We start from the raw sequence: 20,962 nt of genomic DNA, 5'->3' as shown, positions 1-20,962 counted from the left end.
TAGTAGTATTAGTTATGGTAGTAGAAGTAGTAGTACTGGTAGTAATGGTAGTAGTAGTAGTAGTATTAGTAATGGTAGTGGTAGTAGTATTAGTACTGGTAGTGGTAGTAATGGTAGTGGTAGTAGTATTAGTAATGGTAGTAGTAGTAGTACTGGTAGTGGTAGTAATGGTAGTAATGGTAGTAATGGTAGTAGTAGTAGTAGTAGTACTGGTAGTGGTAGTAATGGTAGTAATGGTAGTAGTAGTATTAGTAATGGTAGTAGTAGTAGTAGTAGTACTGGTAGTAGTAGTATTAGCAATGGTAGTAGTAGTAGTAGTACTGGCAGTGGTAGTAATGGTAGTAATGGTAGTAGTAGTATTAGTAGTAGTAGTAGTAGTAGTAGTAGTAGTAGTAGTAGTAGTAGTAGTAATGGTAGTGGTAGTATTATTAGTAATGGTAGTAGAAGTACTGGTAGTGGTAGTAATGGTAGTAGGAGCAGGTAATGGTAGTAGTAGTAGTAGTGGTAATAATGGTAGTAGTATTAGTATTAGTAATGGTAGTGGTAGTAGTAGTAATGGTAGTAGTACTGGTAGTGGTAGTAGTATTAGTAATGGTAGTAGTAGTAGTAGTACTGGTAGTGGTAGTAATGGTAGTAATGGTAGTAATGGTAGTAGTAGTATTAGTAGTAGTAGTAGTAGTAGTAGTAGTAGTAGTAGTAATGGTAGTGGTAGTATTATTAGTAATGGTAGTAGAAGTACTGGTAGTGGTAGTAATGGTAGTAGGAGTAGTATTAGTAATGGTAGTAGTAGTAGTAGTGGTAATAATGGTAGTAGTATTAGTATTAGTAATGGTAGTGGTAGTAGTATTAGTACTGGTAGTGGTAGTAATGGTAGTGGTAGTAGTATTAGTAATGGTAGTAGTAGTAGTACTGGTAGTGGTAGTAATGGTAGTAATGGTAGTAATGGTAGTAGTAGTAGTAGTACTGGTAGTGGTAGTAATGGTAGTGGTAGTAGTAGTAGTAATAGTAGTAATGATAATAGTATTAGTATTAGTAATGGTAGTAATGGTAGTGGTAGTAGTAGTAGTAGTAATAGTAGTAATGATAATAGTATTAGTATTAGTAATGGTAGTAATGGTAGTAGTAGTACTGGTAGTGGTAGTAATGGTAGTAATGGTAGTGGTAGTAGTATTGGTAATGGTAGTATTAGTAGTAGTAGTACTGGTAGTGGTAGTAATGGTAGTAATGGTAGTAGTAGTATTAGTAATGGTAGTAGTAGTAGTAGTAGTACTGGTAGTAGTAGTATTAGCAATGGTAGTAGTAGTAGTAGTACTGGCAGTGGTAGTAATGGTAGTAATGGTAGTAGTAGTATTAGTAGTAGTAGTAGTAGTAGTAGTAGTAGTAGTAGTAATGGTAGTGGTAGTATTATTAGTAATGGTAGTAGAAGTACTGGTAGTGGTAGTAATGGTAGTAGGAGTAGTATTAGTAATGGTAGTAGTAGTAGTAGTGGTAATAATGGTAGTAGTATTAGTATTAGTAATGGTAGTGGTAGTAGTATTAGTAATGGTAGTAGTACTGGTAGTGGTAGTAGTATTAGTAACGGTAGTAGTAGTAGTAGTACTGGTAGTGGTAGTAATGGTAGTAATGGTAGTAATTGTAGTAATGGTAGTAGTAGTAGTAGTAGTAGTAGTAGTAGTAATGGTAGTGGTAGTATTATTAGTAATGGTAGTAGTAGTACTGGTTGTGGTAGTAATGGTAGTGGTAGTGATATTAGTATTGGTAGTGGTAGTAGTAGTAGTAATAGTAGTAATGGTAGTAGTAGTAGTATCAGTAATGGTAGTAATGGTAGTAGTAGTACTGGTAGTGGTAGTAATCGTAGTAGTAGTAGTATTAGTAATGGTAGTAGTGGTAGTAGTAGTACTGGTAGTGGTAGTAATGGTAGTAGTAGTAGTAGTATTAGTAATGGTAGTAGTAGTAGTTGTACTGGTAGTGGTAGTTATGGTAGTAATGGTAGTAGTAGTAGGATGAGTAATGGTAGTAGTAGTAGTAGTAGTAGTACTGGTAGTGGTAGTAATGGTAGTGGTGGTAGTAGTAGTAGTAGTAATAGTAGTAATGGTAGTAGTAGTATTAGTAATTGTAGTAGTAGTACTGGTGGTGGTAGTAATGGCATTAATTGTAGTAGTAGTAGTAGTAGTATTAGTACTGGTAGTAGTAGTACTGGTAGTGGTAGTAATGGTAGTAGTAGTAGTAGTAGTAGTAGTAGTAGTGGTAGTAGTAGTACTGGTAGTGGTAGTAATGGTAGTGGTAGTGGTATTAGTAATGGTAGTGGTAGTAGTATTAGTAATGGTAGTAGAAGTAGTAGTAGTACTGTTAGTAGTAGTAGTATTAGTAATGGTAGTAATGGTAGTAGTAGTAATGGTAGTGGTAGTGGTATTAGTAATGGTAGTGGTAGTAGTATTAGTAATGGTAGTAGTAGTAGTACTGGTAGTAATGGTAGTAGTAATAGTAGTAATGGTAGTAGTATTAGTATTAGTAATGGTAGTAGTAGTAGTGGTAGTGGTAGTACTGGTAGTAATGGTAGTAGTAGTAATATTAGTAATGGTAGTAGTAGTAGTATTAGTAATGGTAGTAGTAGTAGTAGTAGTATTAATGGTAGTAGTAGTAGTAGTACTGGTAGTGGTAGTAATGGTAGTACTGGTAGTAGTAGTAGTATTAGTAATGGTAGTAGTAGTACTGGTAGTAGTAATAATAGTAGTAATGGTAGTGGTAGTAGTAGTAGTAGTAATAGTAGTAATGGTAGTAGTAGTAGTAGTATTCATAATTGTAGTAGTAGTAGTAGTACTGGTAGTAATGGTAGTAATGGTAGTGGTAGTAGTAGTAGTAATAGTAGTAATGGTAGTGGTAGTAGTAGTATTAGTAATGGTAGTAGTAGTAGTATTAGTAATGGTAGTAGTAGTAGTTGTACTGGTAGTGGTAGTTATGGTAGTAATGGTAGTAGTAGTAGGATGAGTAATGGTAGTAGTAGTAGTAGTAGTAGTAGTAGTACTGGTAGTGGTAGTAATGGTAGTGGTGGTAGTAGTAGTAGTAGTAATAGTAGTAATGGTAGTAGTAGTATTAGTAATTGTAGTAGTAGTACTGGTGGTGGTAGTAATGGTATTAATTGTAGTAGTAGTAGTAGTAGTATTAGTACTGGTAGTAGTAGTACTGGTAGTGGTAGTAATGGTAGTAGTAGTAGTAGTAGTAATGGTAGTATTAGTACTGGTAGTGGTAGTGGTATTAGTAATGGTAGTGGTAGTAGTATTAGTAATGGTAGTAGTAGTAGTGGTAGTAATAGTAGTACTGGTAGTAGTAGTAGTATTAGTAATGGTAGTAATGATAATAGTAGTAATGGTAGTGGTAGTGGTATTAGTAATGGTAGTGGTAGTAGTATTAGTAATGGTAGTAGTAGTAGTACTGGTAGTAATGGTAGCAGTAATAGTAGTAATGGTAGTAGTTTAGTAATGGTAGTAGTAGTAGTATTAGTAATGGTAGTAGTAGTAGTGGTAGTGGTAGTACTGGTAGTAATGGTAGTAATGGTAGTCGTAGTAGTATTAGTAATGGTAGTAGTATTACTGGTAGTGGTAGTCATGGTAGTAGTAGTAGTAGTAGTAGTGGTAGTAGTAGTACTGGTAGTGGTAGTAATGGTAGTGGTAGTGGTATTAGTAATGGTAGTGGTAGTAGTATTAGTAATGGTAGTAGAAGTAGTAGTAGTACTGTTAGTAGTAGTAGTATTAGTAATGGTAGTAGTAGTAATGGTAGTGGTAGTGGTATTAGTAATGGTAGTGGTAGTAGTATTAGTAATGGTAGTAGTAGTAGTACTGGTAGTAATGGTAGTAGTAATAGTAGTAATGGTAGTAGTATTAGTATTAGTAATGGTAGTAGTAGTAGTGGTAGTGGTAGTACTGGTAGTAATGGTAGTAGTAGTAATATTAGTAATGGTAGTAGTAGTAGTATTAGTAATGGTAGTAGTAGTAGTAGTATTATTAATGGTAGTAGTAGTAGTAGTACTGGTAGTGGTAGTAATGGTAGTACTGGTAGTAGTAGTAGTATTAGTAATGGTAGTAGTAGTACTGGTAGTAGTAATAATAGTAGTAATGGTAGTGGTAGTAGTAGTAGTAGTAATAGTAGTAATGGTAGTAGTAGTAGTATTCATAATTGTAGTAGTAGTAGTAGTACTGGTAGTAATGGTAGTAATGGTAGTGGTAGTAGTAGTAGTAGTAATAGTAGTAATGGTAGTGGTAGTAGTAGTATTAGTAATGGTAGTAGTAGTAGTATTAGTAATGGTATTAGTAGTAGTAGTACTGGTAGTGGTAGTAATGGTAGTAATGGGAAGTCGGATGCTGGGGGAAAATGTAGCTATTCCTCATGTTGTTAATTTTCTCTCTGCATTGTTGGGAAGGACCTGTTAGCATTTCACTGTTAGTCTACACCTGTTGTTTACAAAGGATGTGACAAATTCAAATTTGATTTTGACAGATGATAACACCATGGACATCACATCCTCTGTTAGACAGGGCCAGCTGATCTTACCATGGACAAAACATCCTCTCTAGATTTTATCACACTAATGTCTGCTCTTCTCTAACAGATTGTACTCTCACAGACTAGACTCTCACAGACTGGACTCTCACAGACTGTCTATCCAGTCTAATAGATGGTCTATATACTGTTTATCCAGTCTAATAGATGGTCTATATACTGTCTATCCAGTCTAATAGATGGTCTATATACTGTCTATCCAGTCTAATAGATGGTCTATATACTGTCTATCCAGTCTAATAGATGGTCTATATACTGTCTATCCAGTCTAATAGATGGTCTATATACTGTATATCCAGTCTAATAGATGGTCTATATACTGTCTATCCAGTCTAATAGATGGTCTATATACTGTCTATCCAGTCTAATAGATGGTCTATATACTGTCTATCCAGTCTAATAGATGGTCTATATACTGTCTATCCAGTCTAATAGATGGTCTATATACTGTCTATCCAGTCTAATAGATGGTCTATATACTGTATATCCAGTCTAATAGATTATATATATACATCCAGTCTAATAGATTATATATGTACATCCAGTTTAATAGATTATATATATACATCCAGTCTAATAGATGGTCTATATACTGTATATCCAGTCTAATAGATTATATATATACATCCCGTCTAATAGATTATATATATACATCCAGTCTAATAGATTATATATATACATCCAGTCTAATAGATTATATATATACATAGAGTCTAATAGATGATATATATATACATCCAGTCTAATAGATGGTCTATATATACATCCAGTCTAACAGATGGTCTATATATACATCCAGTCTAATAGATGGTCTATATATACATCCAGTCTAATAGATGGTCTATATATACATCCAGTCTAATAGATTATATATATACATCCAGTCTAATAGATTATATATATACATAGAGTCTAATAGATGATATATATATACATCCAGTCTAATAGATGGTCTATATATACATCCAGTCTAACAGATGGTCTATATATACATCCAGTCTAATAGATGGTCTATATATACATCCAGTCTAATAGATGGTCTATATACTGTATATCCAGTCTAATTGTCACGCCTTGGTCTTAGTATTTTGTGTTTTCTTTAATTATTTGTTCAGGCCAGGGTGTGACATGGGTTTATTGTGTTGTCGTATTGGGTTTTTTGTAGGCATTGGGATTGTGGCTGATTAGGGGTGTGTCTAGCATAGGCTTGGCTGCCTGAGGTGGTTCTCAATCAGAGGCAGGTGTTTATCGTTGTCTCTGATTGGGAACCATATTTAGGCAGCCATATTCTTTGAGTTTGTCGTGGGTGATTGTCCTTAGTGTCCTCTGTGTTAGTTTGCAACAGTTTAGGCTGTTTCGGTTTTCACATTACGTTTATTGTTTTTGTAAAGTTTGTGTTTCTTTATTATTAAATAAACATGGATTGCAATAGCCACGCTGCATTTTGGTCCGATCCTTGCTACACCTCCTCGTCCGAGGAGGAGATAGAAGAAAGCCGTTACACTAATAGATGGTCTATATACTGTCTATCCAGTCTAATAGATGATATATATACATCCAGTCTAATAGATTATATATATACATCCAGTCTAATAGATGGTCTATATACTGTCTATCCAGTCTAATAGATGATATATATACATCCAGTCTAATAGATTATATATATACATCCAGTCTAATAGATGATATATATACATCCAGTCTAATAGATGGTCTATATACTGTATATCCAGTCTAATAGATGGTCTATATACTGTCTATCCAGTCTGATAGATGATATATATACATCCAGTCTAATAGATTATATATATACATCCAGTCTAATAGATTATATATATACATCCAGTCTAATAGATGGTCTATATACTGTATATCCAGTCTAATAGATTGTATATATACATCCAGTCTAATAGATTATATATATATACATCCAGTCTAATAGATTATATATATATACATCCAGTCTAATAGATTATATATATATACATCCAGTCTAATAGATTATATATATATACATCCAGTCTAATAGATTATATATATATACATCCAGTCTAATAGATTATATATATATACATCCAGTCTAATAGATTATATATATACATCCAGTCTAATAGATTATATATATATACATCCAGTCTAATAGATGGTCTATATACTGTCTATCCAGTCTAATAGATGGTCTAATAGACATTGAGTGGCTGCTGCCAACATACTGACTCAACTCCAGCCACTTTAATAATGGAAACATTGATGTAAAAATGTATCACTAGCCACTTTAGTTTATTATTTATTTATTTATTTTTTATTTTATTTTTTATTTTTACAGGGACAGTGCACATTAATCAACGTTTCAGTAAAAGTGCCGGTTTTAGCCAGCCGGCTAATTTTCAACCGCAGTCCCTGGGCAGGTTATTAAAAACAATTACAATATAGACAATAGTAACATAGAACAAGCAAGACATAGCAACATAGGATAAGCAAGACATAGCATACAGACAGAGCAACATAGAACATAAAGCAGCAAGACAAAATTCATAAAAGCAACAAAGTGTTTCCACACCTCACAAGCTACAGACAACAGACAACATGGAAAGCGGCAACACACAGCTAGGGACCATGTTCACAAATCTGATTGACCTTTAGCCATGTCTTCAAGCATTTTGTGAAAGTGTGATATGTGGTGCAGTTATGTGTGTCTGATGGCAGTGTATTCCAGACATGGGAAGCTCTCACAGAGAATGCAGATTTACTAAAGGTGCTTTTCCTTAGGGGAACTATACAGTCACCTCTCATGGCAGACCTTGTGGATCTGCTGCCATATGTCTGGGTTTTCTGTTTAACAAAAATATTGAGTGGAGGGGAGCCAGGCCATTAAGGATCTTGAATACAAGACATGCGTCGGTGTATTGCACAAGATTTTCCCAACTCAAGAGCTCATGCTTTCTAAGGATGTGACAATGATGATGGCTGTTGGGCTTCCTATCAAGCACTTTGAGAGCCTGTTTGTAGACAGACTGAATAGGTTTTAATGTTGTACAGCAAGCTTGGGCCCAACTAGTCAAGCAGTATGTTAAGTGGGGGAGTATCATAGATTCAAAGTACAGTTTTGCTACCTCTGTAGTCAAACAATTTCGTATAAATCGGAAATTAGCTAGGTTGAATTTGGTTATTTGAATTACCTTTTTCACATGCTTTTTAAAAGAGAGGTTGGAATCAAGTATGATGCCAAGGTACTTAAAATCGGATACCACCTGGAGCTTCTCCCCTGACACATAGACATCTGGCTCAGTAGCATCTGTTGCCCTCTTTGTGAAGAACATGCAAACAGTTTTTTTCACATTGAGATGCAAACACGAGTCACTGAGCCACTTTGTAACCTGGACCATTACAGTAGTGAGTTCTTGTGCAGCTTGTTGTTTGCTCTTTGCATGCACATATATCACTGTATCATCTGCATACATTTGAACTTCAGACCCAGTACAGACAGAAGGCAGATCATTAATGTACAGGCTGAACAGGAGGGGCCCCAGTATTGACCCTTGGGGCACGCCCACATCATAGCTACGAGTGGGCGACATCTCATTGCTCACTCTGACACACTGAGTTCTGCCTTCAAGGTATGATTTCATCCATCTCAAGGCATCAGGGGAAAAGTTGAACTTAGACAATTTTGACAATTTTGTGATGAGAATCTCATGGTTAACAGTATCAAAAGCCTTCCTTAGGTCCAGAAACACAGCCCCAACAGCACCCCCTTTGTCCATCTTGGACTTCACATTTTCCAGAAGCAGTTGGCCGTTTCTGTTTCTTTAAACATACAGTATACGTATATACTATATCATCTACTGCATCTTTATGTAATACATGTATCATTAGCCACTTTAAACATACAGTATACGTATATACTATATCATCTACTGCATCTTTATGTAATACATGTATCACTAGCCACTTTAAACATACAGTATACGTATATACTATATCATCTACTGCATCTTTATGTAATACATGTATCACTAGACACTTTAAACATACAGTATACGTATATACTATATCATCTACTGCATCTTTATGTAATACATGTATCACTAGCCACTTTAAACAATGCCACTTAATATAATATTTACATACCCTACATTACTCATATGTATATACTGTACTCGATACCATCTACTGCATCTTGCCTATGCCGTTCTGTACCATCACTCATTCATATATCTTTATGTACATATTCTTTATCCCTTTACACTTGTGTGTATAAGGTAGTTGTTGTGGAATTGTTAGTTAGATTACTCGTTGGTTATTACTGCATTGTCGGAACTAGAAGCACAAGCATTTCGCTACACTCGCATTAACATCTGCTAACCATGGGTATGTGACAAATAACATTTGATTTGATTTGAAGGAGTGGAATGTAATGGCTGAACAGCAACCAGACTGTCTGGATGGATGCTTGCGTGCGTGCGTGTTTGTGCGTGTCCCTCTTCACTCACAGTTCCAGTATGAGCACCACGTCAGTGCGGGTCTCGTAGACATCATGCAACGCTACAATGTTGGGATGTGTGACCAGCTGTAGGATGTCCACCTCTCTCTCTATGTCTTCCCTCCTCACTCCCCTCCTGCTGGCCCGGCTCTGACACTTCTTCACAAACTTGGCAGCATACTCCAGACCCGAGCACTTGTCCCGGACACGCTTCACGATGGCAAACTGGCCACTGAGGATGCAAAGAGCACACAAAGAGGATGACATCAAATTGACGACGAAGGATGCAGAGAACACACAAAAAGGTACATTTGAAATATAAATCTCTGACATAGTACACAGAGGATGATATCATCTCTGACCTCATCCAATAGACTGGGAATGTCTGGGGAATTTGGGACTGACATGGTTGAACAGCAGTTACAGTCTGATGGTTGAACAACAGTTAGAGTCTGATGGTTGAACAACAGTTAGAGTCTGATGGTTGAACAACAGTTACAGTCTGATGGTTGAACAACAGTCTGATGGTTGAACAACAGTTACAGTCTGATGGTTGAACAACAGTTAGAGTCTGATGGTTGAACAACAGTTACAGTCTGATGGTTGAACAACAGTCTGATGGTTGAACAACAGTCTGATGGTTGAACAACAGTCTGATGGTTGAACAACAGTTACAGTCTGATGGTTGAACAACAGTCTGATGGTTGAACAACAGTCTGATGGTTGAACAACAGTCTGATGGTTGAACAACAGTCTGATGGTTGAACAACAGTTACAGTCTGATGGTTGAACAACAGTTACAGTCTGATGGTTGAACAACAGTTACAGTCTGATGGTTGAACAACAGTCTGATGGTTGAACAACAGTTACAGTCTGATGGTTGAACAACAGTTACAGTCTGATGGTTGAACAACAGTTACAGTCTGACGGTTGAACAACAGTTACAGTCTGACGGTTGAACAACAGTTACATTCTGATGGTTGAACAACAGTCTGATGGTTGAACAACAGTTACAGTCTGATGGTTGAACAACAGTTACAGTCTGATGGTTGAACAACAGTTACAGTCTGACGGTTGAACAACAGTTACAGTCTGACGGTTGAACAACAGTTACAGTCTGACGGTTGAACAACAGTTACAGTCTGATGGTTGAACAACAGTCTGATGGTTGAACAACAGTTACAGTCTGATGGTTGAACAACAGTCTGATGGTTGAACAACAGTTACAGTCTGATGGTTGAACAACAGTCTGATGGTTGAACAACAGTTACAGTCTGATGGTTGAACAACAGTCTGATGGTTGAACAACAGTCTGATGGTTGAACAACAGTTACAGTCTGATGGTTGAACAACAGTTACAGTCTGATGAGCTGAGCAACGTGATCAGATCAGAGCTGTAGCAAAGTGATCAGATCAGAGCTGTAGCAACGTGATCAGAACAGAGCTGTGGCAACTAGAGATCTGTAGCAACGTGATCAGATCAGAGCTGAAGTAACGTGACCAGATCAGAGCTGTAGCAACGTGATCAGATCAGAGCTGTGGCAACTAGAGATCTGTAGCAACGTGATCAGATCAGAGCTGTAGTAATGTGACCAGATCAGAGCTGTAGCAACGTGATCAGATCAGAGCTGTAGCAACGTGATCAGATCAGAGCTGAAGCAACGTGATCAGATCAGAGTTGTAACAACTAGAGATCTGTAGCAACGTGATCAGATCAGAGCTGTAACAACTAGAGATCTGTAGCAACGTGACCAGATCAGAGCTGTAGCAACGTGATCAGATCAGAGCTGTAGCAACGTGACCAGATCAGAGATGTAGCAACGTGATCAGATCAGAGCTGTAACAACGTGATCAGATCAGAGCTGTAGCAACGTGATCAGATCAGAGCTGTAGCAACGTGATCAGATCAGAGCTGAAGTAACGTGACCAGATCAGAGCTGTAGCAATGTGATCAGATCAGAGCTGTGGCAACTAGAGATCTGTAGCAACGTGATCAGATCAGAGCTGTAGTAATGTGACCAGATCAGAGCTGTAGCAACGTGATCAGACCAGAGCTGTAGCAACGTGATCAGATCAGAGCTGAAGCAACGTGATCAGATCAGAGCTGTAACAACTAGAGATCTGTAGCAACGTGATCAGATCAGAGCTGTAACAACTAGAGATCTGTAGCAACGTGACCAGATCAGAGCTGTAGCAACGTGATCAGATCAGAGCTGTAACAACGTGATCAGATCAGAGCTGTAGCAACGTGATCAGATCAGAGCTGTAGCAACGTGATCAGATCAGAGCTGTAGCAACGTGACCAGATCAGAGCTGCAGCAACGTGACCAGATCAGAGCTGTAACAACTAGAGATCTGTAGCAACGTGATCAGATCAGAGCTGTCGCAACGTGATCAGATCAGAGCTGTAGCAATGTGATCAGATCAGAGCTGTAACAACTAGAGATCTGTAGCAACGTGATCAGATCAGAGCTGTAGCAACTAGAGATCTGTAGCAACGTGATCAGATCAGAGCTGTAGCAACTAGAGATCTGTAGCAACGTGATCAGATCAGAGCTGTAGCAACTAGAGATCTGTAGCAACGTGATCAGATCAGAGCTGTAGCAACGTGATCAGATCAGAGCTGTAGCAACGTGATCAGATCAGAGCTGTAACAACGTGATCAGATCAGAGCTGTAACAACGTGATCAGATCAGAGCTGTAGCAATGTGATCAGATCAGAGCTGTAGCAACTAGAGATCTGTAGCAACGTGATCAGATCAGAGCTGTAGCAACGTGATCAGATCAGAGCTGTAACAACGTGATCAGATCAGAGCTGTAGCAACGTGATCAGATCAGAGCTGAAGCAACGTGATCAGATCAGAGCTGTAGCAACGTGATCAGATCAGAGCTGTAGCAACGTGATCAGATCAGAGCTGAAGCAACTAGAGATCTGTAGCAACGTGATCAGATCAGAGCTGTAGCAACGTGATCAGATCAGAGCTGTAGCAACGTGATCAGATCAGAGCTGAAGCAACTAGAGATCTGTACTCTAGCAACATGTACCAGTCTGCTTCATGCCAAGCCACTTTCCCATCTTACCTAACTAACTAAGTCGCTGGCAGAGTGCAGCTTCCTGCCTCTCTAACTCTCCCAGTAAGCCATGGGGCACCACAACGGGATATTCAGGGGGACAATTTCACCGTAAGCAAAGATGACCGCTTTCCCTGCTCGGCTGCTAACTACTTATGACGATAAAAGAACACAGACTTAGAGTTTGGGAGGAAGTCCAAAGCTTGGCTTGTGTCAGATGGGAGCAGAGTACAGCCAGAGAACTATTCTCCCACTCCATCAAATGTTCTGCCAAATATCTGAACCACCCCTCGTACTCCCAAATCTCCAGAAGAGGTCACAACAGAGGTGTTTCCCAAAGCTCCTACAACAGACTTATTGTTCTCGCATGTGTGGTTGTAAAGGGTTCCAGGACATAGCTACCACAACATAGCTACCATAGCTTCCAGGACATAGCTACCACAACATAGCTACCATAGCTTCCAGGACATAGCTACCACAACATAGCTACCATAGCTTCCAGGACATAGCTACCACAACATAGCTACCATAGCTTCCAGGACATAGCTACCACAACTGAAATCATCAGCTTCTTTATTGAACGATTTACTGATTGTGTCTGGGATTTTTACAACAGGGCTCATTTACAAAAAGAGACCTGGGTCTCAATATGACTCCCTGGTAAATAAAGGTTAAATAAACAGTTTACCTAACATGGACCTAATTACTGGGCATCAGTGCGAGAGACTGTGGTTCACGTAGAATGTGTCAACGTGTCCCCATTGACAGGGTAGATTACAACACAGCAGCAATAAAGGACAGACTGAATTTCCCATCACATTTATTTATTTATTTATTTCACCTTTATTTAACCAGGTAGGCAAGTTGAGAACAAGTTCTCATTTACAATTGCGACCTGGCCAAGATAAAGCAAAGCAGTTCGACAGATACAACGACACAGAGTTACACATGGAGTAAAACAAACATACAGTCAATAATACAGTATAAACAAGTCTATATACAATGTGAGCAAATGAGGTGAGAAGGGAGGTAAAGGCAAAAAGGCCATGGTGGCAAAGTAAATACAATATAGCAAGTAAAACACTGGAATGGTAGTTTTGCAATGGAAGAATGTGCAAAGTAGAAATAAAAATAATGGGGTGCAAAGGAGCAAAATAAATAAATAAATAAAAATTAAATACAGTTGGGAAAGAGGTAGTTGTTTGGGCTAAATTATAGGTGGGCTATGTACAGGTGCAGTAATCTGTGAGCTGCTCTGACAGTTGGTGCTTAAAGCTAGTGAGGGAGATAGGTGTTTCCAGTTTCAGAGATTTTTGTAGTTCGTTCCAGTCATTGGCAGCAGAGAACTGGAAGGAGAGGCGGCCAAAGGAAGAATTGGTTTTGGGGGTGACTAGAGAGATATACCTGCTGGAGCGTGTGCTACAGGTGGGAGATGCTATGGTGACCAGCGAGCTGAGATAAGGGGGACTTTACCTAGCAGGGTCTTGTAGATGACATGGAGCCAGTGGGTTTGGCGACGAGTATGAAGCGAGGGCCAGCCAACGAGAGCGTAACACATAGCCTAACACAGCTGGTATGTTCATGGAATTAAAGAAAGAGGAGGTTAAAATAGTTCCCTAGTGATGTTTACAGGGTAAACACAACGTATGACGTCTCTGTCAGGGTATGATGACACCGTATTCTGTTGCGTTGAGAAAGTTATCATCCTGACACTGACAGGCTGCTATCAATGCTGATTAATCCTGCTGGCTGCTGCCACTCCTGTCCTGCTTACATCATGCCTGCTGCAGTGTCCTCTCCTGTCCTGCTTACATCATGCCTGCTGCAGTGTCCTCTCCTGTCCTGCTTGCATCATGCCTGCTGCAGTGTCCTGTCCTGCTTACATCATGCCTGCTGCATTGTCCTCTCCTGTCCTGCTTGCATCATGCCTGCTGCAGTGTCCTGTCCTGTCCTGTCCTGCTTGCATCATGCCTGCTGCAGTGTCCTGTCCTCTCCTGTCCTGCTTGCATCATGCCTGCTGCAGTGTCCTCTCCTGTCCTGCTTGCATCATGCCTGCTGCAGTGTCCTCTCCTGTCCTGCTTGCATCATGCCTGCTGCAGTGTCCTCTCCTGCTTGCATCATGCCTGCTGCAGTGTCCTCTCCTGCTTGCATCATGCCTGCTCCATAATGGCCAGTCACTCTGTAATGTACCACAGGGGCCTGTGTTAGGCCTGCTCACGCCATGTACTTCCATGTTACACAAGATATAGCTCAGTCTTAACTCTCTAGTGATCTGCAACCAAGTTACATACAGGCTATTATTCCTATTATCAGCCCGATAAGGACTTTGACGAGCTGGTTAAGCCTAACACAGAACCCAAACCGGTTGCGCGCGTGCGCCATCGTGCATACATGTATTTTGTCCCCCCACACCAAACGCGATCACGACACGCAGGTTAAAATATCAAAACAAACTCGAACACGTGGACAGGTTAAAATATCAAAACAAAAACTCCTCTACTCCGATAATTAATCCACACATAAAACGGCCAACCGAATCGTTTCTAGTCATCTCTCCTCCTTCCAGGCTTTTTCATCGTTTAACTTATATGGTGATCGCATCTAAACGTTCATTGTATTACCATGACTACCGGCAAAACAGTTTGTCTTTCAGTCACCCACGTGGGTATAACCAATGAGGAGATGGCACGTGGGTACCTGCAACTATAAACCAATGAGGAGATGGGAGAGGCAGAACTTTCAGCGCTTTTCAGTCTCTGTATAGTGTCTCAGTCTCTGTATAGTGTCTCAGTCTCTGTATAGTGTCTCAGTCTCTGTATAGTGTATCAGTCTCTGTATAGTGTCTCAGTCTCTGTATAGTGTATCAGTCTCTGTATAGTGTCTCAGTCTCTGTATGGTGTCTCAGTCTCTGTATAGTGTCTCAGTCTCTGTATAGTGTATCAGTCTCTGTATAGTGTCTCAGTCTCTGTATAGCGTCTCAGTCTCTGTATGGTGTCTCAGTCTCTGTATAGTGTCTCAGTCTCTGTATAGTGTCTCAGTCTCTGTATAGCGTCTCAGTCTCTGTATAGTGTCTCAGTCTCTGTATAGTGTATCAGTCTCTGTATAGTGTCTCAGTCTCTGTATAGTGTATCAGTCTCTGTATAGTGTCTCAGTCTCTGTATAGTGTCTCAGTCTCTGTATAGTGTATCAGTCTCTGTATAGTGTCTCAGTCTCTGTATAGTGTCTCAGTCTCTGTATAGTGTCTCAGTCTCTGTATAGTGTATCAGTCTCTGTATAGTGTCTCAGTCTCTGTATGGTGTCTCTGTCTCTGTATAGTGTCTCAGTCTCTGTATAGTGTCTCAGTCTCTGTATAGTGTATCAGTCTCTGTATAGTGTCTCAGTCTCTGTATGGTGTCTCTGTCTCTGTATAGTGTATCAGTCTCTGTATGGTGTCTCTGTCTCTGTATGGTGTCTCAGTCTCTGTATAGTGTCTCAGTCTCTGTATGGTGTCTCAGTCTCTGTATAGTGTATCAGTCTCAGTCTCTGTATAGTGTCTCAGTCTCTGTATAGTGTCTCAGTCTCTGTATAGTGTATCAGTCTCTGTATAGTGTCTCAGTCTCTGTATGGTGTCTCAGTCTCTGTATAGTGTCTCAGTCTCTGTATGGTGTCTCTGTCTCTGTATAGTGTCTCAGTCTCTGTATAGTGTCTCAGTCTCTGTATAGTGTCTCAGTCTCTGTATAGTGTCTCAGTCTCTGTATAGTGTCTCAGTCTCTGTATAGTGTATCAGTCTCTGTATAGTGTCTCAGTCTCTGTATGGTGTCTCAGTCTCTGTATAGTGTATCAGTCTCAGTCTCTGTATAGTGTCTCAGTCTCTGTATAGTGTCTCAATCTCTGTATAGTGTATCAGTCTCTGTATAGTGTCTCAGTCTCTGTATGGTGTCTCAGTCTCTGTATAGTGTCTCAGTCTCTGTATAGTGTCTCAGTCTCTGTATAGTGTCTCAGTCTCTGTATAGTGTATCAGTCTCTGTATAGTGTCTCAGTCTCTGTATAGCGTCTCAGTCTCTGTATAGCGTCTCAGTCTCTGTATAGTGTATCAGTCTCTGTATAGTGTCTCAGTCTCTGTATAGTGTATCAGTCTCTGTATAGTGTCTCAGTCTCTGTATGGTGTCTCTGTCTCTGTATAGTGTCTCAGTCTCTGTATAGTGTCTCAGTCTCTGTATAGTGTATCAGTCTCTGTATAGTGTCTCAGTCTCTGTATGGTGTCTCTGTCTCTGTATAGTGTATCAGTCTCTGTATGGTGTCTCTGTCTCTGTATGGTGTCTCAGTCTCTGTATAGTGTCTCAGTCTCTGTATAGTGTCTCAGTCTCTGTATAGTGTCTCAGTCTCTGTATAGTGTCTCAGTCTCTGTATAGTGTCTCAGTCTCTGTATAGTGTCTCAGTCTCTGTATAGTGTCTCAGTCTCTGTATAGTGTATCAGTCTCTGTATAGTGTCTCAGTCTCTGTATGGTGTCTCAGTCTCTGTATAGTGTATCAGTCTCAGTCTCTGTATAGTGTCTCAGTCTCTGTATAGTGTCTCAGTCTCTGTATAGTGTATCAGTCTCTGTATAGTGTCTCAGTCTCTGTATGGTGTCTCAGTCTCTGTATAGTGTCTCAGTCTCTGTATAGTGTCTCAGTCTCTGTATAGTGTCTCAGTCTCTGTATAGTGTCTCAGTCTCTGTATAGTGTCTCAGTCTCTGTATGGTGTCTCAGTCTCTGTATAGTGTCTCAGTCTCTGTATAGTGTATCAGTCTCTGTATAGTGTCTCAGTCTCTGTATAGTGTCTCAGTCTCTGTATAGTGTCTCAGTCTCTGTATAGTGTATCAGTCTCTGTATAGTGTATCAGTCTCTGTATAGTGTCTCAGTCTCTGTATAGTGTATCAGTCTCTGTATAGTGTCTCTGTCTCTGTATAGTGTCTCAGTCTCTGTATAGTGTCTCAGTCTCTGTATAGTGTCACTGTCTCAGTCTCTGTATAGTGTATCAGTCTCTGTATAGTGTATCAGTCTCTGTATAGTGTATCAGTCTCTGTATAGTGTCTCAGTCTCTGTGTAGTGTATCAGTCTCTGTATAGTGTCTCAGTCTCTGTATAGTGTCTCAGTCTCTGTATAGTGTCTCAGTCTCTGTATAGAGTATCAGGCTCAGTCTCTGTATAGTGTCTCAGTCTCTGTATAGAGTATCAGTCTCAGTCTCTGTATAGTGTCTCAGTCTCTGTATAGTGTCTCAGTCTCTGTATAGTGTCTCAGTCTCTGTATAGTGTCTCAGTCTCTGTATAGTGTCTCAGTCTCTGTATTGTGTCTCAGTCTCTGTATAGTGTCTCAGTCTCTGTATAGTGTCTCAGTCTCTGTATAGTGTATCAGTCTCTGTATAGTGTCTCAGTCTCTGTATAGTGTATCAGTCTCTGTATAGTGTCTCAGTCTCTGTATAGTGTCTCAGTCTCTGTATAGTGTCTCAGTCTCTGTATAGTGTCTGTATAGTGTCTCAGTCTCTGTATAGTGTATCAGTCTCTGTATAGTGTCTCAGTCTCTGTATAGTGTCTCAGTCTCTGTATAGTGTGTCTCAGTCTCTGTATAGTGTCTCAGTCTCTGTATAGTGTCTCAGTCTCTGTATAGTGTCTCAGTCTCTGTATAGTGTCTCAGTCTCTGTATGGTGTCTCAGTCTCTGTATAGTGTCTCAGTCTCTGTATAGTGTATCAGTCTCTGTATAGTGTCTCAGTCTCTGTATAGTGTCTCAGTCTCTGTATAGTGTCTCAGTCTCTGTATAGTGTATCAGTCTCTGTATAGTGTATCAGTCTCTGTATAGTGTCTCAGTCTCTGTATAGTGTATCAGTCTCTGTATAGTGTCTCTGTCTCTGTATAGTGTCTCAGTCTCTGTATAGTGTCTCAGTCTCTGTATAGTGTCACTGTCTCAGTCTCTGTATAGTGTATCAGTCTCTGTATAGTGTATCAGTCTCTGTATAGTGTATCAGTCTCTGTATAGTGTCTCAGTCTCTGTGTAGTGTATCAGTCTCTGTATAGTGTCTCAGTCTCTGTATAGTGTCTCAGTCTCTGTATAGTGTCTCAGTCTCTGTATAGTGTCTCAGTCTCTGTATAGTGTCTCAGTCTCTGTATAGTGTCTCAGTCTCTGTATAGTGTCTCAGTCTCTGTATGGTGTCTCAGTCTCTGTATGGTGTCTCTGTCTCTGTATAGTGTCTCAGTCTCTGTATAGTGTCTCAGTCTCTGTATGGTGTCTCAGTCTCTGTATAGTGTATCAGTCTCAGTCTCTGTATAGTGTCTCAGTCTCTGTATAGTGTATCAATCTCTGTATAGTGTCTCAGTCTCTGTATGGTGTCTCAGTCTCTGTATAGTGTATCAGTCTCAGTCTCTGTATAGTGTCTCAGTCTCTGTATAGTGTCTCAGTCTCTGTATAGTGTATCAGTCTCTGTATAGTGTCTCAGTCTCTGTATGGTGTCTCAGTCTCTGTATAGTGTCTCAGTCTCTGTATAGTGTCTCAGTCTCTGTATAGTGTCTCAGTCTCTGTATAGTGTCTCAGTCTCTGTATAGTGTCTCAGTCTCTGTATAGTGTCTCAGTCTCTGTATAGTGTATCAGTCTCTGTATAGTGTCTCAGTCTCTGTATAGTGTCTCAGTCTCTGTATAGTGTATCAGTCTCTGTATAGTGTCTCAGTCTCTGTATAGTGTATCAGTCTCTGTATGGTGTCTCAGTCTCTGTATAGTGTCTCAGTCTCTGTATAGTGTCTCAGTCTCTGTATAGTGTATCAGTCTCTGTATAGTGTATCAGTCTCTGTATAGTGTCTCAGTCTCTGTATAGTGTATCAGTCTCTGTATAGTGTATCAGTCTCTGTATGGTGTCTCAGTCTCTGTATAGTGTCTCAGTCTCTGTATAGTGTCTCAGTCTCTGTATAGTGTCTCAGTCTCTGTATAGTGTCTCAGTCTCTGTATAGTGTCTCAGTCTCTGTATAGTGTCTCAGTCTCTGTATAGTGTATCAGTCTCTGTATAGTGTCTCAGTCTCTGTATAGTGTATCAGTCTCTGTATAGTGTCTCAGTCTCTGTATGGTGTCTCAGTCTCTGTATAGTGTCTCAGTCTCTGTATAGTGTCTCAGTCTCTGTATAGTGTCTCAGTCTCTGTATAGTGTATCAGTCTCTGTATAGTGTCTCAGTCTCTGTATGGTGTCTCAGTCTCTGTATAGTGTCTCAGTCTCTGTATAGTGTCTCAGTCTCTGTATAGTGTCTCAGTCTCTGTATAGTGTCTCAGTCTCTGTATAGTGTCTCAGTCTCTGTATGGTGTCTCAGTCTCTGTATAGTGTCTCAGTCTCTGTATAGTGTCTCAGTCTCTGTATAGTGTATCAGTCTCTGTATAGTGTCTCAGTCTCTGTATAGTGTCTCAGTCTCTGTATAGTGTATCAGTCTCTGTATAGTGTATCAGTCTCTGTATAGTGTCTCAGTCTCTGTATAGTGTATCAGTCTTTGTATAGTGTCTCTGTCTCTGTATAGTGTCTCAGTCTCTGTATAGTGTCTCAGTCTCTGTATAGTGTCACTGTCTCAGTCTCTGTATAGTGTATCAGTCTCTGTATAGTGTATCAGTCTCTGTATAGTGTCTCAGTCTCTGTGTAGTGTATCAGTCTCTGTATAGTGTCTCAGTCTCTGTATAGTGTCTCAGTCTCTGTATAGTGTCTCAGTCTCTGTATAGTGTCTCAGTCTCTGTATAGTGTATCAGGCTCAGTCTCTGTATAGTGTCTCAGTCTCTGTATAGAGTATCAGTCTCAGTCTCTGTATAGTGTCTCAGTCTCTGTATAGTGTCTCAGTCTCTGTATAGTGTAGCAGTATCAGTCTCAGTCTCTGTATAGTGTCTCAGTCTCTGTATATTGTCACAGTATCAATCTCTGTATTGTGTATCAGTCTCTGTATAGTGTCTCAGTCTCTGTATAGTGTCTCAGTCTCTGTATTGTGTATCAGTCTCTGTATAGTGTCTCAGTCTCTGTATAGTGTCTCAGTCTCTGTATAGTGTATCAGTCTCTGTATAGTGTCTCAGTCTCTGTATGGTGTCTCAGTCTCTGTATAGTGTCTCAGTCTCTGTATAGTGTCTCAGTCTCTGTATAGTGTATCAGTCTCTGTATAGTGTCTCAGTCTCTGTATGGTGTCTCAGTCTCTGTATAGTGTCTCAGTCTCTGTATAGTGTCTCAGTCTCTGTATAGTGTCTCAGTCTCTGTATAGTGTCTCAGTCTCTGTATAGTGTCTCAGTCTCTGTATGGTGTCTCAGTCTCTGTATAGTGTCTCAGTCTCTGTATAGTGTATCAGTCTCTGTATAGTGTCTCAGTCTCTGTATAGTGTCTCAGTCTCTGTATAGTGTCTCAGTCTCTGTATAGTGTATCAGTCTCTGTATAGTGTATCAGTCTCTGTATAGTGTCTCAGTCTCTGTATAGTGTATCAGTCTTTGTATAGTGTCTCTGTCTCTGTATAGTGTCTCAGTCTCTGTATAGTGTCTCAGTCTCTGTATAGTGTCACTGTCTCAGTCTCTGTATAGTGTATCAGTCTCTGTATAGTGTATCAGTCTCTGTATAGTGTATCAGTCTCTGTATAGTGTCTCAGTCTCTGTGTAGTGTATCAGTCTCTGTATAGTGTCTCAGTCTCTGTATAGTGTCTCAGTCTCTGTATAGTGTCTCAGTCTCTGTATAGAGTATCAGTCTCAGTCTCTGTATAGTGTCTCAGTCTCTGTATAGAGTATCAGTCTCAGTCTCTGTATAGTGTCTCAGTCTCTGTATAGTGTCTCAGTCTCTGTATAGAGTATCAGTCTCAGTCTCTGTATAGTGTCTCAGTCTCTGTATATTGTCACAGTATC

The 20,962-nt window shown here is 39.8% G+C and overlaps 1 protein-coding gene across 4 annotated transcripts in view; it reads right to left on the bottom strand.

The window, feature by feature from the left end:
- Positions 1-20,962, bottom strand: part of dapk2b (death-associated protein kinase 2b) — a 62,189-nt gene that overhangs the window by 26,830 nt on the left and 14,397 nt on the right. For all 4 annotated transcript variants that reach the window (XM_042323853.1, XM_042324209.1, XM_042323321.1 and 1 more), the window contains one exon: positions 9,051-9,272. In XM_042323853.1, coding sequence (XP_042179787.1) covers positions 9,051-9,272 — 222 coding nt within the window. The remainder of the gene's footprint in view (positions 1-9,050; positions 9,273-20,962) is intronic.

The sequence above is a fragment of the Oncorhynchus tshawytscha genome, linkage group LG01 (assembly GCF_018296145.1).
Source record: "Oncorhynchus tshawytscha isolate Ot180627B linkage group LG01, Otsh_v2.0, whole genome shotgun sequence".
NCBI classification, from domain to species: domain Eukaryota; kingdom Metazoa; phylum Chordata; class Actinopteri; order Salmoniformes; family Salmonidae; genus Oncorhynchus; species Oncorhynchus tshawytscha.
This window is presented reverse-complemented; position numbering and strand designations above follow the sequence as displayed.